The sequence below is a fragment of the Lissotriton helveticus genome, chromosome 12, assembly GCF_964261635.1.
Source record: "Lissotriton helveticus chromosome 12, aLisHel1.1, whole genome shotgun sequence".
NCBI classification, from domain to species: Eukaryota; Metazoa; Chordata; class Amphibia; order Caudata; family Salamandridae; genus Lissotriton; species Lissotriton helveticus.
Window position 1 is genome coordinate 789,439,705 of NC_136073.1, and position 21,442 is coordinate 789,461,146.

Below are 21,442 nucleotides of genomic sequence, written 5' to 3' on the forward strand. Positions count from 1 at the left end.
AGTTTAGAAGCGATTCAGTGTGATATACTCAGTACTTTACCTTCTAAGTCATCAATGCTCTTCTCTAGTTTTGCCACTGATCTTTCAGCAAATTCAGCTCGGGTCTCGGCCTTTGGGAGAAGGAGAAAACAAAAAAAGACATGAGGCAAAACAAGTCAGTGGTGAGACAGGAAAAAAAATACAATCTTAAACCCATAAGGCAAAATTAGTCAGCGGCCCATAAAACAGAAACAAGCAATACCAGAATCATATTTTAACATCGGTGTTGCACTTTCTTTCCGTATATGTGTGTATAGAGGAATTAAAAAACAAGGAGAAAATCTTTTGCCCAGGACCAGACCATATGTTCAAGTAGGAAATGTTGGATTAGAACGTTGCAGCCCTACACTTGGTAACTTTGCTACTAGACAGGATTTCCTCCCTCAGTCTAGATCATTACTTCTATTCCTTGGGTTTTATTTGTAGTTGTGTTTTTCCCCCTCTTCTAGTTCAGACTGCCGACTTCTGGTCAAGGGAATATTGGACTTACGACTTACCACCACCACGAGTGTGGAAATGCCAAGATGAGACTTCTATTATGCCAATGGCTCCGCGATTGGCTTGTTGGTGCTTCTGTCACTGTTTTTGGGTTTCTTGTTAGAATTCGAACCACTCTGCACCGACTTTAATTTAGATTTACTTAATTCATATAAAAGGTGGTCTACATTCAGCCAGATGAACTTGGCAAGTGCCTTGGCCTCCAACATGTTTTCACCACCATACTAATTGAAAGGTGTTGGCGGCAGTGTGTCTTGTAGGAAATGTATCAGTTTTTGCATAGTTTTGGAAGGTGTGAGGCTTTATGGTATGTGTGGTGATGGGGCCTTTTCTGTTTTGTAGCTTAGTCTGCTCTATAACATGGTGTAATGTTTTATGCTGCATGGGGTACTTTTTGTTTTCGTGGGTGATAGTATATATCACTATGCAGGATAATAGACGGTGCTATGGGCAGCGCTAGTGGGATTATGTTCATTTGGTACTTTGGGATAGTTTATAGAGGGGCCTTGTAATCACAAACCTGAAGGAGACCCACAGACTGGGAGTACATTTGGGCAGATAATAGAAACTATTGCAAAACATCAGACACTTACCTCCTTCAGCTTATCTGTCAGGATCTTGATTTCTTCCTCATATTTATCCTCCTTCTGGGAGTACTGAGGGCCAAAAAGAAATGAGAAGTTAGGATCGAAGTTAGAAAAAAAAAACATTCCCTTCCAAAGCATAACAAACCTATTATCAGTACCTAAAGCGGTTTGAAATCGTTAAGAGCACCCACCCAACAATGAACAGATGGAAAATAAAACAAATTTAGATCGGTATCCCAAAAATATAACGAACAAACAAGCATGCACAAAGAATAAAGTCAGAGACCACACACCGATCTCAAAAACAAAACCCATTACGAAAAATAAAACACAATACAACCACCCTCAACAATGGGCAAAATAACCATCATGATAGCAATCACTGAAAAATCACACACAAAAGAAACCACGCCACAGAGTAGCAACCAAGTCACAAAGAAACAAACATGCAATGCAAAGAAAATAAAAAACAAAAGTCACCAATAATTCCACACAAAAACATACGCACAAACAATACCCAAGAAACTCAACGAGCAAAAAGCCAGTTAGAATCACTAAAAAGTACAAATACCTATAGGCAGCAACTCCTTCCACCTCGCAATTCTCAATTTCATGTGATCTAGATCTACAGATTTAAGAACCACCCCCTCGCCCCCCCCCAAACAACCCAATAATATCAAACCAAACACCAACCACCACTGCCCTATCAAACAAGTATCAGAGGGAATTTAAGTCATGGATAAAACCTGCTCAAATGATCTAATTCGTCAAAGGATAATTTCATACTTTATAAGTTCCATAAACCCATCAGATATACTATATATCAACACAGGGGTTAGAGTATCAACCACAGGACTCACTTTAAAAAGCACTGAACTAACAACCCCAGGCTGCCCACCCAAGGTACTCTGATGAGTAAATAAGTCACCACCACCAACAACACATAGGAACTGGCAACCATCCATCTCATGAAATATCTACCCTTGCAACTTGAGACATGAAAAGTGAGCCTCCTCCACCAAGGTAACACTAATGGGTAATTAAGCCTTAACGGCATATGTAAAAATCAATTCAGATTTAGAAAAAAACGTTAGCTCTCGCACCATTTCCATTGTTTCCTTCTCTCCTTTCCTATGTTGTTCCTCCTACAGTGCTGTGTTGCAGCCTCAGGGTGGAAGTAAGCATCCGACAGGTGGCTAAATGAAAAATAAGAGTTCTCACTCTGAAAGACAACCTCTGTGGTGCAAAACCTTTCAAGCAGCTGCCCCGAAGGCATCCCCTTCCAATGAAAATGTCCGGCAGCTGGCCCAGAGAGGAAGAAGGCTTAAATCATTTCAGTCATGGGAGTGAGAAAGTCCACTATAGCAGGAACTTTGTCAAAGATTTGCCATTAAACAAATCAGACGTAACCACGATAATCTACCACAGACATAGGCTTCCTACAAAAATAGGTCAGTATAAATAGGTCAGTATAAAATAAGACAAAAATGTTTCAAAGACATATCTGGACATTTCACTAGGAGCAAAAAGATCTTATCCTACATACATTTAAAAATCATATCTGGATCTCATTATCGTATCGCATCCCCTTTATTCTTCACTGCCATGTCAATCAGGCTCACTGGAGTAACGCTTGCTGTACCTACAAGAATGGATTCCTCATCACCAAATTCTCAGCCTTCTTTTACTGGGCTTGAAACAAGAATAAACATAACCGCCAAAGAGAGGGCAAAATGATGGCTTCTACGGGGACTACTCCTTGGATCAACCACCTGCTCCCCCAAACAATAACATGTTTCATGCAACCTGAAAATACTACTTAAAGAGGAGAGCAATCGTACACATCCTTTGGCGAGCAGCTTTAGTTCCAACTATCAAAGATGGTCGTGAGCTGCTCAGTTAGTGAGACACGGCACACTTTGTACTCCGATTAACACAATATTTCAATATAAGTACCCAGCAAAAAAAATAAAACCACACAAACACCCATGTCCAACTAGCAATCAACAAGCTGAATGGAGCCGTTCTTCACAAGTTCTTGCCCGACGTTAAAAAGTTTCAAAACGGTGATTCCCACGTTATGACTCACAAATTGTCTGGGGCACACAGGGACTTTAGTAAGCTTCAGCCAGCACTTCACTAATGTAAATACTGCACTGCAGCAAAAATAATTAACATGCCAACCAGGTGAATCACAGGCAATTCCGCTCATGCTCAAGGGGACAAAACACCCCCACTGCATTCAATGGTATTATTGGTGTCAAAGCAACCCAGGACATCGTAAGAACGGCCCCCCTCCTCCCGGGTCCAACTGAAACAGTTTCCGAAACACCAACAATACATGAACTAAACTGCGGCAATTCCGACAGGCAGCATCACATCCTTACAGATGCCCGGCGTTGGTGCAGTTTGTGTGCACAACATGCCAGATGTAGGAAAGGAAATGCACTGGCCGGTTGGTGGGCCTACCTTTTCCGCCTGGGCCTCCAGAGATTTGAGGTTGTTGGTAACATTCTTCAGCTCTTCCTCCAGCTCAGCGCATTTACTGGAGGGCGAAGCCATGTAGGCAGGGGAGAGATGGGTAGGAAGGGAAGGACATTAAGAAAGGGGGCAGAAGGAGGTAAGAAGATAGAAAGAAAAAAAGGGGAGCAGAAAAGAAGTCCAGACAGTAGGTCAATCATCAATAAATAGAAATGTATGTAGTTAAAAAGAAAGCCCTTCCTATCAAATGTAATTAAGCACCCAGTTGGAAGTGTGCAGCAGGGAGGGCGTGATCTTCAGATTCAATTCTTGATTAGATTGATGAGGTCTCAGCCCCAGAATCACACATTATACCATCCAGACCCTAATAGTGCGGCAAGGCAAAAGCATCAAACATCTCACCGGGGCATTGGTGATTGAACCAAGAATCCTATGCTCAAAAACCAGGAACATAATAGGGGTCTTGTTCTGCGTGTGCGATTCTGCAGCTGATCCTCTGGAAATTACAGGGTCCAATAAATATTGTGTTTGGTACGCACGTCACCCCCGCTTTGCCGACACTTTTGTGGGAGTGGGAAGATCACCATGGCCTAGGGGATTCTAACTTCATCAAGGAATCAACAGCCAAGCAGTCTATAATCAAAAATGAAATGAGAAGGAAAGTAGGATTAATGAGCGAAAGGAGGACAGGTAGAGAAGGAGCAAGGGTGGGAAGGAGCTGGGAGAGGGCAGCCAATCGTCATTTCTGCACCCCACCGCGCTGGCAGTGGGCAAATGGTTAGTACCTTTTCATCTGAAGCATTGAGGCACTTCACGCTCTGGTCCAACGACCTGATCTGCTCCTCCAGCTGACGGGCACGGCTGTTAGTGATGATCGGCAGGGTGGCACCAGGGCAGGAAAGGAGAGGAACATGGGAGGGAGGGAAGGCGGGCGGACAACAAGCAGCGCAGATAGGGAGAAGGAAAACAAAAGAAGAATCGTGGTCATGACATGCATGTCTGGGCAGGAAGCAATACCAAACGCATGCACGGATAATGGCGATGCAATGCCTGGAATCCATATGGAAGAGTGTGCTAAAAAGTGGCTGGGATCCATACATCCTACGGTGTAGTTAATGGTATTGATCATCTCGATGATAGGAGAAAACCAAACCAACTGCTAAATCTTCCACCGGATTCTATAGTGTGTGTAACAATGACAAACAAGGATACCCGGGCAAACAGGAGAACGTATACTAACTAGTTTATAGCTGTAACAAGTATGCTATTGATATGGACTACAACCTTCCCGAGCCAATGTCTAACATATTGAAGGAAATAAACTTGAAGAAAAAGAACAAGTCGATAGTTACGTTTGTTAGATCGTGTTATGCCCCATGCAGACAAAACCTCATTCAGTGCTTCATGTCACCAGCATGCAATAAAATAGTTTTAAAGAGCACGCCAAGACTTCGAGTGAAAGTATCAGACTAGCAATATAATACAGTTCCTCTTCCGTCGTGTTTGAACAATGTTTATGATGTGCACTCTATGGACCACACAAAGGGGAACACCAGTACTCCTGACCACAAAGGAAACGAGCAAAGAACTCAACGAGCAATTCTAGACTTCGCTCTTTCTTGGTGTGGTGTTAAAACTGACCACGGTTACACTGGTCAAATTGTAGTAGTGGACATTAATAGCCAGTCTTTCCAGTGTGAGACTCTTGTAGCCACGCCACCGAATCTGGTCCTATTGAGGACAGATCCATTTTTCCAAAAATATTTAGGATTAGAAGAGAAAGGAGAATGAATGGCCATGACAAGTCAAGCACAAGCCTGAAGAATGTAGCAGGTGAGAACGGCCATTATACCCATCCAGAAATAGAAAGTAATTTCTCGGCCGTAAAAAACTCGTGCCTTCATCAATGGCACAGCTTAGGAGAATTCCTGGGCGACAGTCACGACACATTGAGAGAGTGCATTGCCAGATGCACTATCGCCAAGACACTGGTTTCAGGCCATTAAACGAGATATATTTTTGATATCACCAGGCCCAGCGGGGATATACTTTCTGGACACTAAGAGAAAGGTCATGGTGACCATGGTGAAACTCAATCCTCGCACTCAGACAGGCAGCTTGAAAGAAGCCTAAATGAAGTAGTCTAGGGACTGGAGGGACGCTGGACTTGGCTTGGACTAAAAAATAAAAACATTTTCAAAGGACCTCAATATAGGCATGCTGGAACAAGTTCACATTTTTTCGACTACTTTTTCCTAATGTCTGCACTCCATTATTTATCACCAACCAGGGAGCCACATGTTAGTTTGAAGTTTTCTTTTTGCAGCGTTTGACTTTGGTTTTATCCTGGCTAGCAAACAGTCCTTTTTGTAGGTATAGGATTTCTTACTCTAAAGAGATTAGGGTACCAATAATCTTCTGGGGATACACATTACTATCAGTACAGTGAAGATGTAGGATGATGTGAGATATTATGGTAAAGAATTTGAGAGAGCAATCCAAACTCATGCTTTAACTCCCCTTTCCGATCAAACAGAAGAAGCAAGGCGCACACGAAGTGGAGGTGCACCATCGTCAAGCTTCTCAGCAAGCGAGAGCACAGCTCCCTCTCTAAACTGGAAACCTTTTCACACTGTAAACCATGCCATGCGCACTAAAAAAGTCAATCTGCAAAGACCAACAGAATTCTCTTGCTACATTACTGGAACAATTCCCAAATGGGGAACAAAACAGTCCCTTCTGTCACTTGGTGAGCACCGTCAACCTAACAAAGAGGCAATAAACAGGTCCAATTGTGGACATTAACGAAATTCCAATACAAACAAACCCTGTCCCTGGACGCTAAAGGTAGGTATGGGTTTGCTACAATAGAGAGGGTAAATGTCAATTTCTACTATTGTGCCACCAGACTTTTCCAATTGAATCTTAAGGTGAAGGTAAAGGTGACATTAACAAAACCCAAGTTACACTAAAAATTCCCTCCCACTTCGATTCCAGGCCCTGCACCCCATATTTGAGGTATGATTTTTATTAGATACTATGCAGAACGGGTGTCGTGCAATGGAGGAAAAGGGGATGCAATACTCACGACTCGGAGATCTCAGCTCGCTCCTCTGTACGTTCAAGATCCCCTTCAATTATGACCAATTTACGAGCAACCTACCAAAAATAAGACAGTAAGAGTATGTTCTCTGAGACAGCAGTAAAAGAGTGGTCTGAAAGCGAGAGTGCACAAAAAGGCCACAAAAACAGACAAGAAAGGAGGACAAGATAAAAACGTGAATGAACCAGATAGTGGGAGAAGGAAGACCCTACCTAGTTCATTAGTCAGGGAGGTGTTAGAAATGAAAATACTAAGACATTAACAGGCATGTGAGCCAACAGCACAAGCTGGAGACTTGGAGAGAAGTCGAGCGAGCTGTGTGAAACTGCTAATAATCTAAAGGACAGACAATTAAGTGTAATAAGAGGTAAAGAGGAATAGCACCAGCACCCGCTACATTATCTCTAACTGCATGTGAGGCTTGAAAGGAAGTTACCTTTTTAAAGATTAATCTGATTAAAAAATCATTTTGTTAACTCGGTAAGGAGCTCCTTAAATTATCGAAGCATTCGGTGTAGCCTTCATACATATATTGGGTTTTGTTGGCCATAAATAACAATCTTTGGACGTTTCTCAAAGTGTTTAGATGGGAAAAGACGAGAGATATAAATAAAAATATGCATTTTTTCTAAGAGATTAAAAAATGTGGAACTGGAAGAGCCAGGCACCAAATACAGTGTGCACAAATCTAACCAGACTAACAGTTTCAAGGCGAATAAACACAGTCAATACCCCAGAAGCAGGCTGAGGGGAAGTCTGTGGAGATTGTAGAGTGTAGCATCAGACTGCACACAACCCGACAGAACAACAGTCATAGCTCCTGAACACATCTTCATGAGTGTAAAGCAGACACAGGCATCAAGGTAAATCAAACACTGGCAAGTCTGGAGAGCACGACTGGTGGTTAGCAATGCCATGAAAGGAAGCCTTTCCTGGCCTCAGTGACTCACTTCCTCGTACTTCCGGTCTGCCTCTTCAGCAATGTGCTTAGCTTCCTTTAATTGGATCTCCTGCAGTTCCATCTTCTCTTCATCCTTCAGAGCGCGATTCTCAATGACTTTCATCCCTCTGTATGGGAAAGAAGAACACGAGTGAAAAAAGATGTTACTTTGAGAAAAAAAATCGTGGCATGACAGTCATTTGGTAGGTTTTTGAGCCCCACAAACTGAACCAAACTAATTCCCAGATCCTGAATCACAGCAGACAAACCGCAAGCTGCAGAATAGACAAATACAGTGTAGAACCCCAAGAACTGTCCCACTCTTGCAAGTCCTCCACCAAGTGAAGGAATGAAGCTGCAATAGCTAAAATCGATCAAACGCAGTGGGATTACACTCCGCCCTAAAATCCTAACACTAAAGGGCTTCCACTGTCGGATCCGTCATAAGTTCTCCTGATCACTCCATCTGCACAGCCTACAATACAAACCATTTGTAGATGTGTCAAACCATGCCAATCACACACAACCTAGCACTTCCGATTACCGCCTTCTAAGCGGTGTTTAAAATGTAAAGAAGCGGGAAGACTGCAGCTTACCACCAGAGAACCCCAAGGGACTGGGCCTGAATACCCAATCTGTGGCGCACCCTGGGTGCTGTGCCAGATTTCAGCCAACAAAAGTGTTGGTTCGTCTAGAAAGTAATAAACTGCACAAAGGGAGAGCAGGACAAAGCCCCAATTCATGGAGGAACTCATAAAAACACTAGAGATGAAAACAGGACAGGCATCAATCCCAGATGTGTCAGGAGGCGAATGCCTGGGAAGGGACCGGGGTTCCATATGAATGTGCACTGGGTGTGCCCAAGTTTCATTCACCACCTTCACCTAAATCTCACGCTTCATCAAAACTAGACTAAGAGGGGTTTTAGTGGTTGAACGTTTGTCACAGCAGTGCTTGGTTTCTGCATGTGGTTTAATCTCATAACAAAATACAAACAATGGCTTTGTTTCTACTGTATTGCAATTTATGATCTGTACTAAACAGGAAAATATAAATAGACGGGTTAATGGAAATAGTATAAACCATTTTGAAAACCCGAAATCTAAATTTCTCATTGGATTATTGCGTGAAATAAGCCAAAATCTTTATTACGTAATAGTTCACGGTTAATGAAAGTTCGATCATACCCATTCTCGGTGAATATAATTTCAACTGTATTAAAGGTTATATTTCTCAGATTTATGTTACTTTTATAGATGAAAATCTCTTCTGAATAAAGTGTTTGAAAGCGAAACCTGGATTAAAGGTCACTTCCTTCTAGATTTCATGATGTCCATAACAAGGATGAATGCAGGGAAGTGGGTGATCGTGGGCTATTGTTTCGGACGTCTTGTAAAATGTACCAGTTCAAAAGTTATACTGGTCTTTGATTACTGGGATGGTCACTCAACCAAGATTGGTAGCCCACAACATTTTTGAAGGCCGCAACGTTGGAAACTGTTGCCGGCAGGTTAATATTTCCAACAGTTCAGCACAGATGGGAAACCTAGTGCCAAAAAAAACTCCCACCCAGTCAAATTCGTTTTGGGGACACTTTCTTGGTACCCCGGAAAAAAGCGAATGACAAGCACAGGAATGCAGTTGCGATTTGAGCATCCTTGTTGGGTACCATAGGTAAGTAAGTGGTGGATAGAGAAGCACCCGCATAGAAGTGTGCTGTGATTTAAATCTGGAAGAATGAAAGAAGGCCTGAGCAATAACTACTCACTTGACTTGCTCAAATACATGACGTAGGAAGAAGGATATAGGTTTCTAGTTTCTTAACTAAAAACAAGATTCATTCTACTCACAGATTCAAGATATGGCCAACTGTTTTAACTAAACTCATTTCAAAGGTTTCCACCAGACACCTTTTAGCACTTTCGCCACCCTAGCCACTGCCATTCCAGCGTTTCAAACTATCTACAACTAGACGAGTCTGCGAAGAGTTCTATACAAAGAATTAGGAGTCTAGGGAGAGCCGAGAAAAATAAGGAAGTATGCACTTTTAATAGTTCTATTGCTGCTCACACACTTCGGAACAATTATAAAAGATGTGGTTTCATTTCAAAGGTGCTTAATCGTGTTTCACTTGTCAAAGCTACATGGTTTGAGAAATGTTGTATTTTTTATTCGGCAAAAAACGTTATTCTAATGACAGAGAACACAACTCAGCTTTCAATTAGCTAACCGTCCCAAAGAAGCATCGGTCACTGATCGTACCCAAAAATATATACATTAATATAAACAGAGCGTGCATGCCTTTCACTCTCGTCAGCAACTTTCTCTGCTTCCTCGAGCTTCTGAAGAGCAGTCGCTAGGCGTTCCTGAGCTCGGTCCAATTCCTCCTCCACCAACTGGATGCGACGGTTCAAGGAAGCTACCTCTGCCTCAGCCTTTGGAGAAGAAGTTACAATTCAATTAAAGAACAAAAGAGGGGTTGAGTTTTCAATATCAAAGTACATGCAACGCCCAAACAGACTGGAAGTAGAGACAAGCCACCACTGAACCCCCTAAAAGCGACCACTACCAGCTTGAACATATGCTGTGTTAAAATATTATCTCAAATAGAGAAAAAAAATATATATGGCCTGGTCTAATGGGTCCTGCTGCCCAAGGTCCAAACTAAGATTTTAAACTCCTTGGGATATACATCTTAAAACACATCTTGTATGCTCACACATGCAATGGTTTCAAAAGAATAAGAACAAAAAAACTGAAATAGGTCCCTTTTATGATCAGGTTTGACAGCACAGCTGTCGCCAATTTTGTGAGCATCACTAAAGGGGGCCTTTGGCTCCACTCACAAGTTGAGAGCCAGGAGCACATGTTTTGACTGGGCAGACGCTGTGTGCTTCCACAGAAAGTGAATGCCCTCCAAACAGCTGTGATCATTGCATTTATCCAGCTGCATGAGTGTGTACTTTCTGGGGCACATCCATGACATTGTAATGCTTTAACAGTGCTTTAGGTAACTAAATATTCTAGGATGTTTTTCTCAAGCATTAGCACACATTTGAGGAGGGCAGTCGTTGACCCACATGGATTGTTAGGCCTGGCTACTGAGCGCAAATTTCACCTGGCTTTTTAACATACCTCAATATTCTTTGGCAGTTCTTTGGGTCCACGCAAACATATCCATGCCGATGCGGCCTGCTTGTAATGCTTCACATTACCATATAACATTCCTTTAAAGCAATGCCAATGCTTTCTAACTTTTGCATATTCATACATGTAATGGTGTTAATTAGTTATGCATGAAGTAAACTTAAAAAAAAAACTGAAGACTCGCAGTGTGAAGACAAACACTCAACAGGATGCCCAATCACCAGAGAAAATAAGTAATGCAAGTATGCCAACATGATTTACAGCACAAATAGCCCGAGGGAGGCAATCATCTCCATAGACAACAAGTACATAAACAGTATTAACATGCAAGAAACCGCCACATGAATATCCAGAGCCCGCTACAAAATTAATAACCAAAAAATAAAACGTACAAGAGATACAAACCACTCACAGAAACAGATAATTATGAAAGTATGCCACATGTAATCAACGTAAGTGTTCTATAGTCTGAATTATTGCTGGCATTCTGAGAGTTGGGTGTCTGTACCATGAAAGTACCGCAGACATTAGGAAGAAATCAAACTGACCCAAAATACTTAAAATTGAATCAAACTACCTTGGGACTAGTGACACTTTCCGCTGCACACCACTCCTCCTTAGACAAAGATGAGACAGCAGCAAGGCACACAGGTTCTTCCTAGCTGAATTGCTGTTGTATGCTGGATACTTTGTAATGAGACCTACTCTTCTCTCGTGTGTATCGAGTGATTTCTCCAGTCACTCAACTTGAGCTCTCCAAACCAGGACGTGAACTCAAAGGGCTGAACTAAGGTATTCTTTAAGCTTCAACACTAAACCAAATTACAAAAATACCATTTAAGTGCCCAGCAAGTTTTAGAATGCTGCTTGAACGAGAAAGATTACATATTGTCAATATGGCCTTAAATTTAAGTTCCGCAGGACACAAGGGACATCGTGGGATACCAAACAACAACGACACCTGTATGAAGACACCCCCATGAATTTGCTTACATTACTCCAACTAAGGACATAGTTTCAATAAAGCGGGTATAATGAGGATATGTACCAAGGTAATTTCTCCTTTTCTGGATTGGCACTTGCCAACTGTCTGTCCTCCATTGCATTGGGCCTCTGGACCGAGCTCCACCACTGCTTTGGGGCGGTGGACTAGTGCAGCACGAATGCCAAATACAGCAACTGGCAAACTAAGGATGCTGATTTCACCTGCTTCAGTAGCACGGGGCTCGGCCTGGATACCCCAAGATCTAGATGACAAGAACATCTGGCTTTGAGATCAGTTATGTGGGTGTAGTTAACAGATGCATCTGTACAAGAATACATGTCTTATTAGATTGCCTTTATTTTCAGACAAGGCGCAGCAATTTTTAAAACTGATCTTTTTTAAGTGTTACAGAAGGCTGCTACAGTTTTTTTATTGCATATAAAATTCCAGGATGTACCTTGTGCACGGGCGAGACTCTTAAATATGTTAAACAAGTTTGTAACCTGAACATGTACATTTATGGTTGAGTTTTATGGTTTTAAACTATTATGCATTATCAGTTTCTTGACCGTCTGGTATGATGCCATTATAGAATTTTGTATTGTCTATGGCCTGGGGGTGGTTTGCTACTTTAGAATGTCTGTTTGTCTCCCCGCTGTGTTAGTACACATGGTTTGTTTTACGAGGTTGTTTGGCTGACAGATGAATACTGCATTAGAGGTATCAATGGTTCTTAATTCGAAAATCAAAAAAACACAGCAGCCACGTGAAAGTCATTCGTGACGGGAAACAGACCAGTGGCCTCAGGGTGAGCGCCCCGTGAGATGTCGAAACCACTAATGTATTTCGCTAAGAGAGAAACGTTGACTATCTATTCTATGCTGAAAAATCAGGAGGATACACACAACCTAAATGCACCTGTTAAGATCAAACTCTTTAAGCTTGCCGGCTGGTATTCCACCATGTACCATGGATTTGCCCTCCGCTGCCATTCCTGTTGTAGCGGATGACAACTACACAAGCTGGTAAAGCTATTCGTATGTTCTTTAGCTAAACCAGTGGTCTGCTTGCCAGAAACGAATTTTACAGGGACCTTATCCCCCCTCTTCTGTATCAGTATGCTGTGGCTGGGCACTTCACGGGCAAAAGCTAAATTCCACAGATAGAGCTGGAGCAGACAAAAGATTGTTATGTTATCTCTGCTGAGAGTGAAAAACAAACGGTGACTGCACCCGGAGTTAGGAAACGCTCAGACAGGCCTGCACATGAATGTATGCAGGATGAGGGCAATTATGGCAAAGGAATGAACTTCACCCAGCCCACGACTGCTCAAATGTCTCTTCAAGGCGGGTGCATTTAGGTGCGGCTCTTACAATCCTCCCGTTTTTCAAAAATCACGATGTAATATTATATACATACACACTACACAGATACATTCCAGCCTGGCATTGTCCTTCGTTGACCTGCGGAGTTAATTCACATTTTACTTGCGCTCACTACATCATGAAACCTAGGGCCACGGGCCAGCCTTCCTCAACCCTTGACAGTATCCACGCGAGTCACTTGCTTATTCGCATCTGCCTAACAGTAGCCCACTTTAGCACCAGTGAAGGTGGCTCGATTTATGGTTTCATATCAGGTTTTTGATATCTGCATTTTGGTTTTTTGTACTTCCTTTTGGGGGGCGTATACGTCACTGTTAGAGTGTGGCATATTTTACTTTGCTTTACTGTGCATTGTATGTTCGCAAATTAAATAACTAAATTAACAAGCACTGGCGTTGCCAATAGGTTTCGCATTTTGAAAGTTGGAGCTATTGGTTTTGTAAATGACATTTTATATTTATATATTGTTATTGACAATGCCAATAACGATATATAAATATAAAATGTAATTTACAAAACCAATAGCTCCAACTTTCCAAATGCGAAACATATTGGCAACGCCAGTGCTTTTTTTCACGTTAGTAGGAGCTGTAAACACTGGTGGTCCCGTGTGGGGTGGGGGGCAGGTCCTTACTAGCTCAGCTCATTAAAACCCAGGTGAGAGGAGGGAGCGTACAGCACGGGTGAGAGGAGGGAGCGTACAGCACGGGTGAGAGGAGGGAGCGTACAGCACGGGTGAGAGGAGGGAGCGTACAGCACGGGTGAGAGGAGGGAGCGTACAGCACGGGTGAGAGGCTCGTGAGGGGGTGCTGGCCCAATCTACCAAAGGTGGCTAACAACGAGGGCGTCTGCTGCCCGGGGTGTTGTCGGGTGCTTTGGGCGAGTAGAGTGGCTTTGAAAAAAGTATTCTGTAGACAGAAGTACACAGGTCCCGAGGACTCGCACGTCACGCGCACATAGGTAAAAATGTCTCACCAGCGGGTAAACTACTCGAGCAATGAAAGTCACCCAGATTCATCGGACGGATAATCGTTTAGGGAGAAGTGTCTGCGTGTGCTTTTGAATCTGTCTTTGTGTATTGTGATAATGTGTTGTGGATTGTGTCTGTTGTCTTAACTTCAGAAGTGGTGCTCGCCCAAACCACCAAAATACAGCTCAACTATCAGACATATGCATAATCCACACCAAGTTACACAATTTACTTACATGAGCACATGAACATGCATGTCTCTTTACAATACACGGTTACAAATCTAGGTTTCACGTAATGTCCTTGAATTGCCTGTTTGTGTATTCCTTTGTGTGTCTATGTGTGCGCCAATGTGTCTGCGTACATAAGTTTGAATGTCAGGGTGTATTTGTGCGTGATTGTGTGTGTGGGCAAATCGATTTTTCTGTATGCGTGTTTGTATTGCATCTTTGTTTGTGCGTCCGTGTGTGTCTTCGTACTTACGTTTGCATGTATTGTGGGTGTGGCAGTGTGTATTTGTGCGCGACCGTGTGTGCGTGCCTATTTTTTTTCTTTACCTCTATACGTGCCTGTATGTGTGTCTTTCTGGATGTGCGTCAGTGTGTGTCCGAGAACTTAAGTCTGAATGTTTGTGTGTGTGTGTTTGCCAGGGTGTATTTGTGCGTGAGGGCAAGTTTATTTTTCTGTGTGTGTTTTATTCGTGGTTGTATTGCATATGTGTGTGTGCATTTGTGCTCCCGTGCGTGTCAGCATACTTAAGTTTGAATGTATTTGTGTGTGAGTCAGGGTGTATTTGTGTGTGACTGTGCGTGTGGGGAGTCTGTTTCTGTACCTGTTTGCGTCTCTGTATTGTCTTTCTGTGTGTCTGTGTGCCAGTGAGTGTGAGAGTACTTTTAAATTTGACTGTATATGTATGCCTGTCTGTGCGATTGTATGTAAATGAATGGAACTAAGTACATCTCAGTTTTTTGGGATGGGATTCCCTAAGGTCGCCACGTTGTAACGTTAAACAGCGCACACAACAAACCAACATTTCCATGTGCATCGTAAACTGTTGACTCTATAAAACCCGAAGTGCCGGAAGGTCGCCACGTTGTAACGTTAAACAGCGCACACAACAAACCAACATTTCCATGTGCATTGTAAACTGTTGACTCTATAAAACCCGAAGTGCCGGTTTTCCTGCGTGTTTGTTTCACGCACTAGAGTGAGTTGATGTCAGTGTGGAAGTTCCCGTATTATTTAAACGGCTCCATCGTCGTGCAAGTGAGGCGCAAATTTATAAAGCACACGGAGAACGCGCGCTCCTAACTACACAAAATACTACTTAAATTCACCGACCAGTCCAAGCAGGGCAACATTTGCAGTGGTAGCTGGTAGGGAACGGTGGAGGCAGGGCGGGGGAATGTGACGTCAGGGAAACTGATACAGGAGGGAAGCCGGATGGGGGCGGGAGAGCCTAGTGGGGGGCGTGAATGCGCGAGGGGAGGCAGGCGGATTAGGAGGGAAGCCTGATGGGGGCGGGAGAGCCTGGTGGGGGGGCGTGACCGGGTGTTGTCGGGTGCTTTGGGCGAGTAGATTGGCTTTGAAAAAAGTATTCTGTAGACAGAAGTACACAGGTTCCGAGGACTCACACGTCACGCGCACATAGGTAAAAATGTCTCACCAGCGGGCAATGAAAGTCACCCAGATTCATCGGACGGATAATCGTTTAGGGAGAAGTGTCTGCGTGTGCTTTTGAATCTGTTTTCCATGTGCATCGTAAACTGTTGACTCTATAAAACCCGAAGTGCCGGTTTTCCTGCGTGTTTGTTTCACGCACTAGAGTGAGTTGATGTCAGTGTGGAAGTTCCCGTATTTTTTAAACGGCTCCATCGTCGTGCAAGTGAGGCGCAAATTTATAAAGCACACGGAGAACGCGCGCTCCTAACTACACAAAATACTACTTACATTCACCGACCAGTCCAAGCAGGGCAACATTTGCAGTGGTAGCTGGTAGGGAACGGTGGAGGCAGGGCGGGGGAATGTGACGTCAGGGAAACTGATACAGGAGGGAAGCCGGATGGGGGCGGGAGAGCCTGGTGGGGAGCCTGATGGGGGCGGGAGAGCCTGGTGGGGGGGCGTGAATGCGCGAGGGGAGGCAGGCGGATTAGGAGGGAAGCCTGATGGGGGCAGGAGAGCCTGGTGGGGGGCGTGAATGCGAGTGAGGGGAGGCAGGCGGATTAGGGAGATGCTTGTGTGGTCACGTGACCCGCTTTTGTGGTCACGTGACCTCACATACACTGTGAAGAAACCACAGTGGTTTCACTAGTCGATCAAGCCCTTGAATTTTCGCCTATTCCATTCGCAGGCGAATGGTAATAGGCGAAACCTAAAGAGATTGCAGGCGTGCCAATGTTTGTTCAGAACGGCTTTCAATGGAAAAAAGTGATTCTTCCGAGATGCCCAACGGGTGAAATTCAAAGCTTCATTAAAAAGAAAACTACCAATATTTGCTAAAAGGGACACATTACGTCGGTAAAACTCCTTTTCCATAGCTTACTTTGAGGTACTTTATAAAAACACTGACAAGATTAGTTGGTGGAACTTTTCCTGTCGCTATCGCAGAGCTCGGTGTGTTATGACACCACTGCAGCGACTTTCCCACATATTTGTAGTGCCATCCAGAACACTGCCCATTACAAAACGCAGAACGTCAACACACCCAGGACACGTCAAATCTGGGTCAGATTCTTGAGAACAATAAACGGGCACAAGGGGGGGGGGGGGTAAAAGTGCACCCCAAACATTCTTCTGTCAGTCAGTTGATCATTATTGACAAACCAGAAGCACGTGCGTCTATAGACTAACTTAATTGTGGGCCAGCAAAGCAACGGACCAATCACTGCTTCTGGGATGTAAAAGAGCATGCGCTGTTGAGAGTATCCACAGGTGAGCCCAAGGAAATAACATGCGTCGGCTCTCTAGTGCCTCCAAGGCAGTCCTCTTCAAACTTCTTAATGCTGCTGCACCCCGTAAAGAAAAAAAACCTCAGGCCCCTCAATTTTTTCAGCTATTCTGCTAAATTTGCAATGTTCAAATAGGTCTAAACATATATAAACATTGCAGTTATGCTCTGTTACCCATTTTTACACAGACTCCCAGTTAGGAAATAAATGCCTAAAGTTGTTAGTTAGGGCCCATTACAAGGTGGCCTACTGCCACTCAAGCTTTTAACACGTGAAGCAAAATATGATGCTTCTCTTGGCCAGAGACTGGCGCCCACTCTGATATCACTCAAGCCCCTCCCCCTAGCTTGAAGACCTCTGCCCGAAGGAAATGGCTCTAAGGTGGTAACGTCCTCTGGGCATCCTTAAGGAAGCGACCACAGGAAGTAATGGGGCTCCAACAATGGTATCTACCGGGCCACAACATGTCTGTTGGGAGTAGGACCCCTATGGGATCCTACATAAATAGTGACGTGTTACGACTCTCATCCACTTTGGACCAGGCCTAGCAATACTGCCACATTGGCTGCAAGCTGTGAGGCGGCCTTCAGAGCAGGACCCCCGCCACCACCTAATGCCCGCACGCTAGTGGGCTGGCAGCAACAGTTTTTCCTGGGCCGATTCTGGTTTGCAGTTCGGCCCGGGTGGTCCCGGAAACGCCTGTGCAGAACATCTTGAGCACAATGGCTGCCTTGGCGCCAAAATTCCTTCAACAACCCACTGTGGCCGTGACAACGAGGGCCACAGGACAGGCGACCGTCGGTGGCATGGTGTAACCATCCCCATGGCAACCGCCTCCAAGTTTGGACTGCTGCGGTACAGTGATGTCATCACGAGGGAATGCCGCGGGCAAACTGGAAGGGCGAGGCGTGCCCGCTTGCAAAACTGCACCTAAAAGCTCTTATCTACTCTGCCAACATTTTCTCCGGACGCGGTTCCTATAATTGCACTTTCACGTTTCAATTAGTTGCACCTAAATCCGCGGCCCTCGCACCACAGACGTCTCCTGGATGCCTTCTAGTTATTTGCCCCTGTATGAAGCAAGGGGCAGTCTTCCTGCCTCCCTCCCCCAGTAAGACACAGGCCTGTTTGTTTTAGGACGTGCAGCGGGGGTGGAATCCTCCGTGCTTCCCGTGCCAGAAACAGCATGTTGGCCACTTCAGTTACACATCCATGCGGGAGCCAGTATCCGCTGGAAAGTTCTGAACGCTACAGCCACTGCAGGAAGTGTAGCGCTCCTCCTTGTGAGCGCCAACAGGGCGCTCCAGAATCATTTGGCCACCGATCACAGTAGAACAATCGGGACAAAGTAGCACTGTGTGGAGGGGAGATGTATGCCAATGCCAAAGGCTCGATGTACTTATCGTGGGCATGTCAGCCCTCTGTACATCCACCGTCGGGCCGCCGTTAAGCAGAGGCCCAAACATACATGCCTCACTGCAGGTAAACACAAGGCTTGTGTAAGACAGTAGCCTTGGTTCTATTTTCAGCATGTGTATACCGCATTTTGCTATTTGTAAGGCACTGTAGCGCTTTCTTAATCCGGGCGCACTTATCGACAAGTTCGGAGATGTCATTTATTGTGTGGTTGTTTTTAGCCTTGCATAGTTCGAGTATTGTTAAGTGTCTGTTTTGTTAATCGTTGTGTAGGTTCACGTTAAAGTAAAATGAGGTTCAGCCTAATCAAGATTGTTCCTCCATTACATTTTTCATCCATATAGCGCTTCCCAACCTTTGCAAGACATGAGGCGCTTTAGGATGCTTGCGATTAGTTGGCGGGTGTGCGTATGCATGAGAGAACAGATTTGTGGCGTGCTACGCCAGGTTTGGCGACGGTGCACCACCCTCTGCTTGAAGTGTGTAGCTTTGGTCAACAACAACTGTGGGAGGAATTGATACTATCGTTAATACTACCACACCAAGTATGGGGTCAGGATGGTCCACCGAGGCGAGCTGGAGGTGCAGCCCCGGGATTAACCGCGACGAAGGTTAATTACCAGAGGCAAAACACCACACATAACCCGCTGAGGGATCTAGGAAGATCCCCTAAAAGCTGCGGGTGTCCGAGCCAAGAACAGTCACAGATACCGCAGGTCAGGGTCGAGGGTCACCACGCAGAAGCAATGAGGACAATCCGGACACCAGAACGCCTCGAGGCCCACCAGGGAGCGGCCAAGGCACAAGTCAAGGATGTTCAGACACGGGAGGGTGATGTACCAACCCGCGGGGAGGCCGCACCTCCCCAAGGTAGGTGAAATTCATGAAACAAACTGCACAGTACCCCTCCACAAGCCACCGACAGGCATAGATGTGCTGCCATTTCGACACTACCACCTGAGGCATCATACCAAACTGTTGCGTTATTCTGTGCCTACAGAGGGCTCATCTCCGCCGCGGCCAGGAGGAACCCGAGCAGCAGCTCGTCTGAGGTCAGGCGGTTCCAGTACTTGGAGAGTGACCACGAACGAGCCCTTCCGGTCTGCGGGCACGCGCGCGCATTCCGTCACCGTTCCACCAGGGGCGCATGCGCAGAAGGGGCTCTGGAATGCGCCTCTCACTGCCCAGGAACAGCTTCTGCGTGATTATAGGGACTCACTCTCGGGCAGGTCAACTAAGGGAGGGGGGTGCGGGCAGGACAACTAAGGGAGGGGGGTGCAGACTGATCCACCCCTCCCCCCCGTAAAAAGGAAGACACCAAACTTCTTGGCCCCTCCCTGAAATCTGTGGAATCCCACATGCAAGGGAAATTCACCCAATGGCAAGTGAAGAGGAAATTCAAGAATAACCAGATGTTCAGGAAAGAGGAGCTGCAAATATACCGGGCCCGTGGGAATAAGGAACAACATGTCCAGCAATAAGCCGGGCAAACACTATGTACAGAGCTTGGTGTCAATCTCCCGGCTCGCAATGCTTCAAATAAGAGGAAACTGAAATTCAATGCGTGCTCACAATAGAGCCAAGATAAAGTATACACAAGCACTGGCAATGTTAAAAGGTCTAATAATTTGCTGCCTACCTTTCACTTTGCTTGGCATGTTTTTTGCACATCTTTGTTAGTGGAGGTGGGGAGAGGAGGATTTTTGTCTTAAAAAGCACAAATTGCCATAGCAGTCACTGTCACTTAAGGGTCCTACTATATGTGTTTCTTGTCAACAGGCTTAGCCTGTGGCCAAAGTGGGCGTGCCCACAGTGCTATGTTCTATGATGCAGTGGGCAGGAGAAAATTGAACAGACTAATGAATGAAAAGAATTGGCTGAAAGCCCCATAGCATATGAGACATATGTTCGTAAAATTCTAAAGGTCTCATGTCACACTCAACCACCCCCTCCACCAAAACACCCACCAACAAAAAACTTTCCTAGTTTTCTACTACCTAAAAATCCAACCGTGACCGGATCTTGAAGTTTTTGCCACTAGTAACCTCGTGGAAGCTCTACTTCTTGGCGCTTTTGGTAGACGGTACATCACTCAAAAGCAACACCTATGAAGAGACACTGCCTTTAGACTGAAACCCTACCCCAAGATTTAGCTCGGTTAGCTACCTTCTAAATATATCAGATCTAAAATCTGAATGTAATGTTTTTTTTAGTTTACAGGAATAAGTGTGCAGCTGCCTTCCTTATAACCTTTTCTCTTTTTTTAACTTGCACTAACCTTATTTTATGTGGACAACCCATTGATTCCCATTCTTACATAACACTATGCCCATTTTTGCTATGGCAAAGCCAACCCTTTGTGTTAAAAACGCAATGAATGGACTTAAGGTCAGCCCCCTGTAGCCCGCTGGCCTACACCAGTGATTTCCCCCACCCACTGGTTTGAGGCATTTTAAATTACATCTCAGATGATCCTTGAGAAGAAGTTTATTAATCTCACCATGTTATTGGCTGTATCTTATGCCTCCTAGGGTAGTGCTTCCACTGGATTGCAAAAGGTACTATTTTATCTCTGAAAAGCACATTCAATCATCACACTTTTTCACATTTATGTATCTAATGCACGCATTATTCAGGAAAAGCAAATCAGTTATTTTATTCACTGCACAGTACACTAGTTCGCTTTACAGCAAAACAGATGAATTGCTTGTTTGGATCTTTAATTAAGGAGTTCAAGTAAAATATCAGCAAAGACAGTAATGTCCATAAGCCACACAAGAAAAACCTGCCCTGTTTGGCAGAATAAGTCATTTTCCTAGGACTACAATTACCTATAACATGCACTCTCAACAAGTTATTCCACAAACGATTGACACAGGAAATAACTGAAATCCCTGAACGGGCCTGGGCCAAGAAGCAACTTAAGGCAATTTCAAATATACT

The 21,442-nt window shown here is 44.5% G+C and overlaps 1 protein-coding gene across 8 annotated transcripts in view; it reads right to left on the reverse strand.

Annotated features, from left to right (window-relative positions):
• The window catches only part of TPM3 (tropomyosin 3), a 99,612-nt gene that overhangs the window by 37,008 nt on the left and 41,162 nt on the right, over positions 1–21,442 (reverse strand). For 4 of the 8 annotated variants that reach the window (XM_078669903.1, XM_078669908.1, XM_078669905.1 and 1 more), the window contains 6 exons: positions 9,950–10,083; positions 7,659–7,776; positions 6,694–6,764; positions 3,594–3,669; positions 1,131–1,193; positions 41–110 (listed from right to left, as the gene is read on the reverse strand). In XM_078669903.1, coding sequence (XP_078526029.1) covers positions 41–110; positions 1,131–1,193; positions 3,594–3,669; positions 6,694–6,764; positions 7,659–7,776; positions 9,950–10,083 — 532 coding nt within the window. Of the gene's footprint in view, positions 1–40; positions 111–1,130; positions 1,194–3,593; positions 3,670–4,390; positions 4,467–6,693; positions 6,765–7,658; positions 7,777–9,949; positions 10,084–21,442 lie in introns of all 8 variants that reach the window. The other 4 variants (XM_078669901.1, XM_078669906.1, XM_078669902.1 and 1 more) reach the window with 1 other exon arrangement.